Source organism: Quercus suber, unplaced genomic scaffold (assembly GCF_002906115.3).
Source record: "Quercus suber isolate HL8 unplaced genomic scaffold, Cork oak 2.0 scaffold_428, whole genome shotgun sequence".
NCBI lineage: Eukaryota > Viridiplantae > Streptophyta > Magnoliopsida > Fagales > Fagaceae > Quercus > Quercus suber.
In genome coordinates this window covers 293,079-305,396 of record NW_027069879.1, presented here as the reverse complement: position 1 = coordinate 305,396, position 12,318 = coordinate 293,079, and the positions used below count along the sequence as shown (strand labels likewise).

The following is a 12,318-nucleotide window of genomic DNA, read 5'->3' as shown; positions in this document are numbered from 1 at the left end:
TGGCCCATTCTGCCTCTCTCTGGGCCCCCTCGGCCTTTGTCACCTTAGCCTGCAGATCAGCGATCAGATCCCTCGCGATCCGCAATTGCTCCTTCGCCTCGCCTAGGCGCCTCGTCTGCTCATTGGCCTAGTTCTGGGCGCCCTCAAGACCAGACAGTGCACTGTCTCGCTCCCTGGTCACTGCCTTCAAATCCTCTCGGGCCTTGGCGAGGTCAGCCTCAGAATTCTTCAGAGCCCCGGTGGCCTGGAAGCGCCAATCACGCTCCCGTTTGAAGGCCTCCTTCTGGTTGTTTACCGCCCCCTCCAACATAAAGATAGCTTGGACAGCCTGCCAGAATAACCAATGTGCTATAAGCCCAACAAAAGAAAAAGAGTGGGAGAAAAGTTAAAGTTATAGCCCTTACCATCCCCACATATTGCTTGAGGCTGAGGAAGACCTGCTCGCTCGTCAAAGAGTGAAGCTCGGCCATATCCGCCGGGAGCAGCAGGATCCTCTCTAGCGCATCTGCAACGCTCACACCTTCGCCCTCATTGAAGTCCCTGAGGGAGGCGTTATCCCTCAAGGGCTCCCCATGGAGCATCGGGGCTGGGAGCCAGGCCTGGGCCTCGGAAGAGGTGGTGTCGACTACCTACCTCTCCTGGCCCTTGTCGCCTATTTTGAGCTGCTTAGATGGCCGCAGAGTAGTGTCCTCCTCCTGCGAGGACACCATCTTATCCTCCACAGGCCTTTTGCCCTTATCCTTCTTCTTCTTGGGGCCGACAGGCACGGACCCAGAGGGTGAGCGCGTCTAAGAAGGAGAATGAGGGAGCTTCTGCCGCGCGGAAGTCAACCTAGTCTTCGGAGGTGGAGTGGGAAGTTTCTGTTGGGACTCCCCCGGCTGGCCCTCAATCAGGTCCAGCAAGTTGGTGGTGGGCTTCCTCTTGTAACCCATTCTCGGCCGAGGAAGGGCTTCTGAAGCAAGGAGCTCTGCTTCGGTCAAATTGGGATCGCCCAAGTCCCCGGGAGGGTCCTCGGACTGATCAAGCTGAGCGAAAACGTCAAACGCATCCCCTTCCCCCTCTGGGGCTTCCTCGGCAGCCTTGGCGAGCGGTTGGAAAGAGGAGGGGATAGCTAGTATGACAGCTTCCTGGTCAGAGGGCTCCTCGGGGAACGAAAATCCGTCCTCGGTCACAGTAATCCTCTGAAGCCGAGGATCGTTGGCTCGGATGACGTGCTTTGGAACTGGGAACGATTTCTGGGTAGGTTTATACCCCAAAATTATGTGGCGGCCCTAACCTGATTGTCGTCCTCGTTTATATACACCAACGCCCTCAGCCCTTCTGCAAATCTTCCCGGTTGACCAGATGGAAGTGACGCACAAAAGCGTGCAGGTCTGCAAACGGAAAGCACCACCGCGCTAGTAAAAAAGAAAAAGGGGGTAGAAAAAAGACGAGAACTTGAAACCCCTCCTGTTTCCCACTGCCCACCTGGTATTCCCTCTGTTGTTAGGTAGTGAAGGCCATCGTGCCATTCCCCTGACACGATGAGGAAATCCTCGTTGAACGCCTTGCTGGACTCAGGGAGGCACTGAATGAGCCGCACCCTGTCGTCTCTCGTCTTCAGGTAATACGACTTGCCCTTAAAAAGCTGAAGGTTGTAACACCAGTTCACGTCGTGGTGGGTCAACCTCAGTCCCATCTTCTCGTTCAGGGCGTCCACACAGCCCAGAATCCTAAAGACGTTTATCCCACACTGGGTGGGGGCTAACCGGAAGTGCATGAGGTAGTCCCTCATCACCGCCCCATGGGGATCGTCATCCCCCCTTCAAGGAAGGCGACAATAGGAATTACCACCTCGCCCTCCTGTCTGTGTATGCGCAAATCCCCGTCCTCACAATATCTCAGACCTACATTACCAGGAATTCGATAGTCGGTGATGAATTTCTCCATCGCCTCCTCAGTATCGACGTATTTCTTAAACCTACCCATCCCGGTTGACACCTAAAAGAACTAAAAAAGAACAGGCGAAGTAGAAGAAAGCGCAGAGAGAGAGCTCAGAAAGGGATAGAGCGACTTACTGAAAAAAGAAGGAGCTTCTCAGACAGGCTTTTTATGCTGGAGGTGCTAGTGAGAGTGTGGCTGGACTCAGGAGGGGCACACGAGAATTCTTGATTACAAATGAGGAACAGGAAGAAGCGGTTGTGTGGGTATTTATACCCCAAATCAAGGAACCGTGCGGGTTTTCCCGCCCATAAATGCAAGACGAACCTCTACCGTTGGATGGGTAACGCCTCATTAGACGTGGGAGTACAGAGCCGCCTGAATTTAATGATGGGCACGTTACGTGCTCCGAAACGTCAGCGACGTGCCTTGGGAGATGAATAGACCCCAGTACTAACAAGGGGGGTAAGGCCGAGGATGTCAAAATCCTTCTCCCCGCCCGAGGATGCGTGCAGCAAGATTTTGAGGGGCTATTGTGGGGCCAGAAAATCGGGTAACCTTAGCCCACTCCAAGCCAGGCCCAGATGGCCCACGCCGAGGGTGCATGATGGGTCCGAGGATGACCCTGTCCTCGGGCGTCCGAGACCTCGGAAAAGCACGAGGACCACCCTACCAAAGGACTCCTGGAATATCCGAGGAGAAGAAGGCACAGTGCCACGCGTTGGCAACAGAAATACGAAGAAGGGGCAAGCCCTGGGCGAACTGTCACCTCGGCATTGAATACGCTCACCTAACCCTTCTTGGCCACATTAATGGGGATGTAACCCTTGACAGAGCGACATCGATCAGGGTGAACCACTGGAGCATGGATATGGCCTCTGATGGGACAGACGGTCAGAAGGGAGGCCAATAGATGATCAACATGAGGAGGAAGAGATGGAGATATAAGAAATGTGAGCAAAATGTAAAAGGAGAGAGTTTTGGGGGGGACGGAAAAGAGAGAAAAGAGGAAAAGAGAAAGGAAAAACCTCCTCGGCCAGGCCGAGGAGCATCCCCCAGTAGTAAATTGTTCTTAGTATTTTTCAATAAAAGGAAAGTAGTTCATGCCTCATGGAAGCCGGCGAGCGCCTAAACCTTCGATCTACTCTCTACAAATTCATTGTTCTGGGTTCGTCAGGCCTTTAACCCATATCCTTTGGGCTTGGACTACAAAAACTGACCCTACAATATATATATATATATATATATTATTTATGCTTATGTATTGCTTAAATGAAGTGATGCCCTTAATAGATAGAATACATCTTAAAACATCGAATACAAGCTGATAATGAATATTTTTTTTTTATTTAAAATTTTGATTGGGTAAGTGCATAATATAGACATAAATTAACAAGTTAAAAACAAAGTACAAACAATGAAACTTGCAATTACAACAACGCCATATATATATAGAGTTTTATTGTTCTATAAAACAACATAGCTCAAGCCTAACATAAAGAAATAAAACTGTAATCAAACAAAAACACTTAAGAAACTATCACTGAAGGCTATTGAGATTTTTGGAGTAAATATGAAATCTTTAACCCTAGAAAAATATTTTAATGGGGCACTAATAACATCAATGCAATTTTGGATGAAATCCTACATATATTTCTCTCAAAACAACCGGACCTCCTCCCCTAACATAGATTCTTCTAAATGTATTAAGTTGAAATGAATTTAAAATTGTATTTCACCCTTTTTTCTAGTGAAGGGGGATGGTCTAGAGAGATATGGTCTTTTAATTCAAGGTTGGTGTGATTGGAGGGAAATAAGAGAGTCAAAATTCAAAATCTATTGAATTTCATTATGTTTGTCGATCAACAAATGGAATGGCTGTCCAAGTGTCAATCGGCAATGAGACACAATAGTGACGAAATTCCACTTTTTTTTTTTTTTTGTGGCTCCAATTAGACTAAAATACATTGAATTTCTTCTGTTTTTTTTTTTTTTTTTCCAAATTAACCCCTAATAAGAAATTAATAAAACTTGATTCCGTCAAATTAATTATAATTACCAATCAATTACAACTAGAACCTAGGACTTATTAATGTTTGACCATCCAAATTATTAATACTAGCATGCAACCCTTGCTTACGCACTGGATTAATGAATTGTAATAGAGTTATTGATGTTAATTTGGGTTATTAAATATATAGGATATTAGTTCGACCAAAACATTTAGAAGTACTAAAAAAAAATTCTGTGAAATTTTAATGATATTAGTTATGTCAAGTTTCTCATTACAATGTTGTTATGTATATTATTTTGAAAATCACTATTAAACACTATATATACAATATCATTTCATCATCATTGTCTGTGAAATTCTACTAAATACAACACAAAAGAAAAAGAATAAATTGATTCAATAGTATCTTCTAAATTGAATAAGGATAGGTACATGGGATTATTTAGCTCAATTACAGTTTGTTATATTCAAGATCTTCACATACAAAATATCTTAATAGAAATAGTATAAAAATATATACTCATTAGTTCAAAAAAAAAATAATAGCAAAAATCTAAACAATTTAATTTGTATAAAAAGCTAACAAAAGAAAAATCTAATTTTGATTCTAATCAAATTTTCTCTAAGATTAATTTTAAATATATATATATATATAACCTAAGTTTATATATATTGGACTCCTTGTTTTTTACACTGAATTAACTCACTTGGCACAAAAATTTCTTAAATTAGATAAGACACATTGCGCAAAATTAGACTCTAATTGAATTTCAGTTTGAAATCTAATTGGATTTTTTCTCAATTTTGGCTATATACATACATACATACATATATATATATATATATATTTGCATGTCCAACCTTACCTTTAATGTTAATGGGATTATGACACATCATCAATTTCAAATTGATCAAAAATATGACCAATTAGAATTAAATGTTCATAATCATGTGTGATCAACCTCTATAATGTGGGTGCACCTCTACCTTTGAAATTTGATTCTTCATATCTTTCAATTTGATTGTACGATTGAGACTCGTGACCTATCATTTCGATCATTGTGACTTTAAGATTTATTTTACATTATGTAATTTGAAATCAAATGGCCCAAATCACAATCTTATGCCCAATGTGCAGAATGACCCTTTTGCTTCTAGTTGAGATTAATAAATGTGTATTGCAAAATGGGGTGTATGCAATATATTATATCACCTAGATAATTATTAAACAATTACACAACATTATGTATGTTTGCTTTTTGTACCACTACGCACATTTGGTGTGATAGTTACTCTACAAGTACAGGTTCTTGTGAGATGTAGTGGATAAGGGTCTGGGTTCAAATATCTAGGAAACAATTTTACACATATATACACTTAGATTTGACAAGAGTAGCCAAGAACCTTATACTTGAATTGGCACATTTCCATGCATAAAGTGCTTGGGAGTTAGCAGCTTATTGTAATTATCTTCAAAAAATATATATTGATAAAAGTAGGATTTCTATCTCAAAAAATAAATGTATGTGTGTTGTAATTATCTCCAAAAAAAATATTAGATAAAAAACATGCATGTATATTGCAATTATCACCAAAAAAAAAATTGATAAAAGTAGAATTTCTATCTCAAATTAAAATATATATATATATATATGTATGTATGTATGTATGTATGTATATATATGTCTTTTTAAAGTATTTACATTGGTGTTTTAGTTATACTAGTAGGCTTAAATATTGAATGGTCATTTCTTAGCAATATTCGTCAAATACGTTAATTCAATTAGGTTTTCAGTCAAACCTTAAGTTTCTATTGTTAAATAAGAAATTTTAGATTGAATCTTGTTCAGACATGAAATAAATAACCACACTTGACAATAAATAACCATTTTAGATTCAAATTCAATTCAATCTATATATAAATGTGTTAGGACATATGTGATTCACATGTTAGGAACATATGTCACTATTTTACATAATTGGCTAATCATTTAACAAAACGCATTTTACTTGTAATTGGGTAGATCTAGGATGTGTTTAATGCCTCAAGAAACCTTGTTTCAAGTTCAAGTATTAAAGCCATGCAAGTCTGTCCAAGAATCAAGTGTGAAAAGTGTTGTTCATTAAAGCTCAACAGCTACCTCAATCCATCAAGCTTCTTTGTGAAGAATTCTGTTGTTTGATTCTCGATAGATCCTCGATAGCTGGCTTGATAGTTAGAAGACGCGTTTTAAAGCTCAATAGCTCCTCGACACATCTCGATCGATCAAGCTTTATGAGGTTTCTATATATATGCACGTCACAATTTTTGATCTCATTTCTTCGATCTCTCTCGACAATCTCTCATCTCTCTCACTCCCAAACACTCTCAACTCAACCACTTCATCTTCCCTACTCTTTCCTTGATCGTTTGCTTGCTTTTTCATAGGTATGATCTCTATTCTTGTCTTTCATCATACATGTTCATGCATTCTGACCTAGATTTTGGGTTTTGAAAAATTTTGGGGTTTTTCGAAATTAATGAATTTTTGGTGAAATTTTTGGGTTGGGTTATGCTTATGTGATCTTAAAACTTCATGCATTGCATCTCATGTGCATTATAACTATATTTTCATGCATTTGGATGTGTGTTATATATGTTATCTGATTATGCGCCGGTTGGATTGGATTGGGCTGAGCCCATGATGCAATTTTCTTTGCATGTCACATGTTCATGCATTCCCATACATATGTAATATTCATTTTGATATATTTCTACTGCTTGGGACTTTTCTAATTGTCTCTTTCTCTATCTCTCTCTTCTGTTTGCGTTAGTCTACTTCTATGGCACCCAAATGCAAATTTACTCCGTCTCGGAACCCTTTTCGTTCTAAGGCATCCACTTCTTCTGATCCTACACTTTTTTCTGTCTAGTTCTATGATGAAAAGGCCAAATTGGACTTCTTTGAGAACTTTTTCCGACGAGGCATTCATTCTGAACACCAAGTCATCTTGTCGGACTTCTCCGACACTGACCTTCCTACTATCATCCACAGTAGGGAATGGGAGTCACTGTGTGACGTTCCAGTCACTTGTCCATCTGTGATGATCCAGGAGTTTTACTCCAACATGCATGGATTTGATTATTCAATACCTCTTTTTGTTACTTACGTTCGAGGTACACACATTGTTGTCACACCAGATATTGTATCCGATGTGCTCCGTGTCCTGAGGGTAGAGCATCCTGACTACCCCGGTTATCCAAAGACGAGCTTATTTCTTCTTTTTGTGAGTGCCCTTCTGAGTGGGGCGAACGTCAGTACACTTACTGTTCGAACTTTGCTAAAGGTCGTTCAAACTTTGCTAAAGGCCCTCGATTTCTAAACATGATAATGACATTTCTTCTTCATCCCTTATCTTATTATAACTCTATTACAGAGCCCCATGCTCGGTTTTCGCTTTCACTTTTAGAGCATCTTAGTATAGATTTTCCCTCTTATTTCATTCTTTCTATCATAGATGTGTATAGGGATTTGGAGACCCGTGATAAGCTCATTTTCCTTTCGACTATCACGAGGATTTTACGTCATTTTTCTGTTCCCTTTCCCGTGTCCGACCACTTCTCCGTTATGGGTGCTATAGATGTCACTAACGTTAAACGGAGCTAGGCACAGTTTCAGTTAAGGCGGTCTGGGTCAGTAGCTCCTCCCACTCCTTCGGTTCCATCCACATCCGCTCCCTCTTCTTCTACGAGCAGTGTGACTCTCGAGGACATCATGATACAGTTTCAGTGCATGGATGCTCGCCTCGACACTCTCAATGATGAGTTATATCAAGTGAAAACCCGTGTTGGTCGTATTGCACGACGCTAGGCAGTCATAGGTGGCTTCATTTCTTCTCCTCCACCTACTCCAGAGGCTTCTGAGGATGAGGATGAGGATAAAGATGATGATGATGATGCTACTGCTTTTGATGATGAGGATGATAGAGATGCCAGCTTTTCCAATGCTGACGAGATGTTTACTTGATATTCTTACCCTTTGTCACTTGTGACAAAAAAGGAGAGTAATTTTGGTTATGAGAGTAGTCATAGTTAGGGGGAGAGTTAGTATAGGAGATTTTTGTTAAAGGGAGTGTTGATATTGAGGGATGAAGTGAGGATTCTATGTATCTTTTTCTTTTTCTTTTTTCTATTTTAAATACATTGTTCTTGTACATAGATCTTATGACCATTTTGACATATATTGTACTTATATTCTTTATATATTGATGTATGTTTTTCACCTATCTCTCCATATGTTGTTTCTTTTCTTTCTTTATACACATGTTTTTATACCTGTATGCAATCTATTATTTCTGTTTCACACTAACATACCTTGATGAGTTTTGTTTAAATGTTTCATAAATACAAGTTGTCAAAATCTACTTGCCATAAACTCTCTTCTTACAAAATTTTTCAAGAGTTTGTGTTATAATATATTTTATTGTATTCAACAAATGAATATGAGTTGAGTGATTTATGACTTCTCTCATAGCTCATTTGTCTGTTGTGGTTTTGTCACAGATTGCCAAAGGAGGAGATTGTTAGGACATATGTGATTTACATGTTAGGAACATATGTCACTATTTTATGTAATTGGTTAATCCTTTGACAAAACGCATTTTACTTGTAATTAGATAAATCTAGGATGTGTTTGATGTTTCAAGAAACCTTATTCAAATTCAAGTATTAAAGTCATGCAAGTCTGTCCAAGAATTAATTGTGAAAAGTGTTGTTCATTAAAACTCGATAGCTAGCATCTATCAAAACTTAAAGTTGTCTGAATTCTGTGGCTCAACAAATAGGGTATCTGTCGAGGTTTATAAAGTGCAGTTTTTCAGGACTGTTTTTCATCCAATCGTGATTATATGTTTGGGCTTTCTTTTCTCACAACCCTAAACATATATTAGGATTATTTTAAGGGCCGTCAAAGGAAACACAAGTTGCACAAGTGTTGAGCAAAGTTTTGTTCAAGCAAATTGTGACCGAAGACAGAATTTGCCCTAGTTCATCTTTCTCTTGAAGAAGCTACTGTGTTTGTACACCGTAGGGTTTTGTGACCAAGGAACGTCTTGATGTTCATCATGAGATGAACTGAAAAACTTTGCTGCCAACATCCTTCTCTAGTTGATGATTGAAGTTGTGTACTGAGATCTGCATAATTGGTTAGTCATGTATTGGAAGCCGTGCATTGAAAATGAGAGATTGTCACTACAAAGCAAGTCCAATTGGGTATTGAGATAAGGTTTTAAATATAGGTTGGTATAAAGTACTAGGATTCCTTTACTTGTAAATGCTTGTTATGATAATAGTGGATTTTCGAGAGTGGTGACCTTAAAATCATCTAGTGAGATTTTTGCCGTGTAGGTTTTTTCCATTCGTAAACAAATTACCATATCAATTTATTTTCCGCTGCATACTTAGTTTAATTTGTGATTTATTTGTGCTACCACGTTTATTGCATATAATTAAACCTAATTAATTCACTTGGCTAATTAATTGGTTAAAGAAATAGGTTTATAATGTTATATGTACGGATATACGAGAAAAAGGGTTTCCTAGTTTTCTTGTAACACGGTTCGCCGGCCATTGTTTGGCGTGTATATTTGTCTGGATGTTTTTGTTCTTTAATTTGGACTTTACATATGGCTGTCAAATTTTCAATTCCATAATTAATCAACGTGGTATTACATTCTATTCATTCGTTAAACATTACAAAAGCCTACAAAAAGATTCTACAAAATGAACTTCAACTAGCTGAATTAGTCTAAAAGCTAGAAAACAATGCCTTTGACTGTTAATCTCTACTTTTTGATTAAGTATAGCTCTTGGTTGTAGAAAAACTTGTGGACATTTCACTTGGACATGGTGAAGAATCCCACACTAAGTTTGTTTTCCAAGCATCATTATTCGAAGGCAAACTCAGTGGAAATCCAATGGATCGGACGGTCTCCCAATGATCATCAGCATGTGTCAGATTGGGATTCTTCATCAAGGCATTGGCTTGCTCACCTCCACTACCAATGTTCCCTTGCATGTCTTGAAGTAAACTGAATGAGAAGCCATTGCAATGTTCTTGTGGCCCACTATAGTCTATACTCTCACTGACCTTAGAGCCGAAATCTCCAAGCATTGAAGAGGGCATGTTTAATAGCATGGAAGAAATATCAACTGTGCATTTTGTTGGTGTTGAAGTTTCTAGAGGTGAAAACAAGAAGCTAGAGGGAAGGTCTCCAGTGAGTTGAGAAGGTTTATCTGCTAATTGATTTAATGATTTGTAGCACACAAAATCTAAGGGAGAAAACGTAGTGGAAGATAATTGTTGTATGTCATTGTTAATAGAGAAATGAGTGGCTGCTGAACAATTGGTTTTTGATGTCAATGACATGTTTTCCTGAGAAAACTGAGTGCAGTGTGGACCTTTGACTAGCATATCAAGTGTGTTAGTTTCAGTTGGTGATGGAGAAACCCAAGAGTGAGAGAGAGCTCTTTGGGTTGTGGAATTAGTTTTCTTGAATATCCTGCATATTGCCCATGAGTCCTGCAAGTTATAAAAAAAGAGAGACTATCTTAGTACAAGAATACCAGTGAAACCTTAATAAGTTTATAGACATAACGTTTTTCATAATCTTTCAATCAACAAGTTAGAAACAATAGACAATAAAATAATGATAATGGAGCCAATAACTTTTAGGTCAACTGACAATATTTGGTATTTTTAACCTAAATGTCTAGGATTCAAATTATGTTTGTAGTTAATTTATATAAAATTCAATAACAACTTATCATCTTAGCAAACTGGGAAAAAAAATTTGTGTTTATAATATTATCATCAAAACATAGGCAAAGATCTAAATGAATAGTACAGTTTTATGAGACACTTTACATTGGCAGGAATGCTTTTGTCCACAAATCTCTTTGGTGGTGCTGTTGGGTCAGTAAGTGAAGGTAACCTAAACTCATGCATCATCCAGTCAGTTTTGACACCTTTGGCAGCTCTACCTTTGTAGAAAACAAGGGATTTCTTCAAGCCAATGCACTTGGAACCTTCAGAGGAGTAAATAGGCCTGTCAGTTCCTGTGGCTTTCCAAAACCCAGCTCCAGTTACCCGATTAGGCCTTGCACTGTTTCTGTATTTCCTATCCCTAGGGCAGAAGAAATACCACTCTTTTTCTCCAGTCGTGGCAAACTCTACATGAACAAAGTTTGCAGCAAAAACTGTTAGCCCCACTACTAAAAAGTCACACTTTTAACTGTTTGGATTTGCTTATTTTCATCATAAACAGGAATATACAGTTTTTTAAAAAATCAAATCTTTCATGGTACAGTTATACTTAACACAATAATAAAAAGAAACTTGTGAAAATAAGCTCATCCAAATGAAATCACATATGAAAGCTTGTTAAATAAATTCATGCAAAGTGACCTAATTAAGCTAAAAAGTAAAGACTTTAGTTTATCTTACTTGGAAGATCCCATGGATCATATTTATAGATATCAAGCTGCTTGATGAGCTCGATAGAGAGAGGCCGCTGCTGAATTTTTCTCTTCAGATAAAACCCTACAAGCTCCTCATCAGTTGGATGAAATCGAAACCCTGGTAGCATCACTTCATCTAGTTTATCACCATCAATAATTCTCTCATCCATACCTTCCCTGTTATCTTATTTTTTAACCCTAGTTTCCCTTTCTACAAACTAAACAAGCAGTATATATATATGGAATAAGATCTATTTTCCTTTTTTAAAGTAGAACTTTCCCCTTTGAAATAGACAACTAGCTTGTTGTCTCTGCAGATCTTAAACCAGAACAACTTCTCAATGAGAAAGAGAGAAAAGTACTTTCTTGCTGCAAAGCAAACCCTAAAATATATGAACTTAAAAAGGGAGAAGAACACAAAGACATCAACTTGGACAAACCTCACTTAATTTGAAGCCATTATATGCTACCTGTGAAGGGGTCTGCCTCCGAAGGATCAGCCGCCTTTTCTGGTGACTTTAAAGGAGTGTGTGTTTTGCGAGGATCGCGTTGAAGGCTCACAAAGAAAACTAATGACAAAGCTCTTAAAAAAAAAAAAAAAATGGGGGGGTGGGGGTGGTGTTGGTGTTGGTGGGTTGGTTTGTTTTGGATCTGTTTTGTATTTTTATTGTAATGGTTATTGATATTAGCTTCATATTTATATAAACTAGTCGCAGACCCACACAATGTGTGAAAATATATAATTATTTTGTAATATGGTATAATGTATAATTTATTCTCTAAAAATTATTGAAAATAATTTGTTCTCCTTAAAAATTGAACTATTTTTAAAAGTATTATCCATTTCCATTTTACTATTTTGGGTTTTTTTTAATAACTAAATCAT

At 38.4% G+C, this 12,318-nt stretch overlaps 1 protein-coding gene across 1 annotated transcript; it reads right to left on the bottom strand.

The window, feature by feature from the left end:
• Nucleotides 1-9,620: 9,620 nt before the first annotated feature.
• Nucleotides 9,621-11,844, bottom strand: LOC136062573 (protein FEZ-like). Its single transcript, XM_065761775.1, has 3 exons — nucleotides 11,419-11,844; nucleotides 10,840-11,144; nucleotides 9,621-10,494 (listed from the first exon to the last, which is right to left on the bottom strand). The coding sequence occupies exons 1-3, from the start codon at nucleotides 11,600-11,602 to the stop codon at nucleotides 9,769-9,771; spliced, it is 1,215 nt and encodes a 404-aa protein (XP_065617847.1). The 5' UTR covers nucleotides 11,603-11,844; the 3' UTR covers nucleotides 9,621-9,768.
• Between the last annotated feature and the right edge of the window lie 474 nt (nucleotides 11,845-12,318).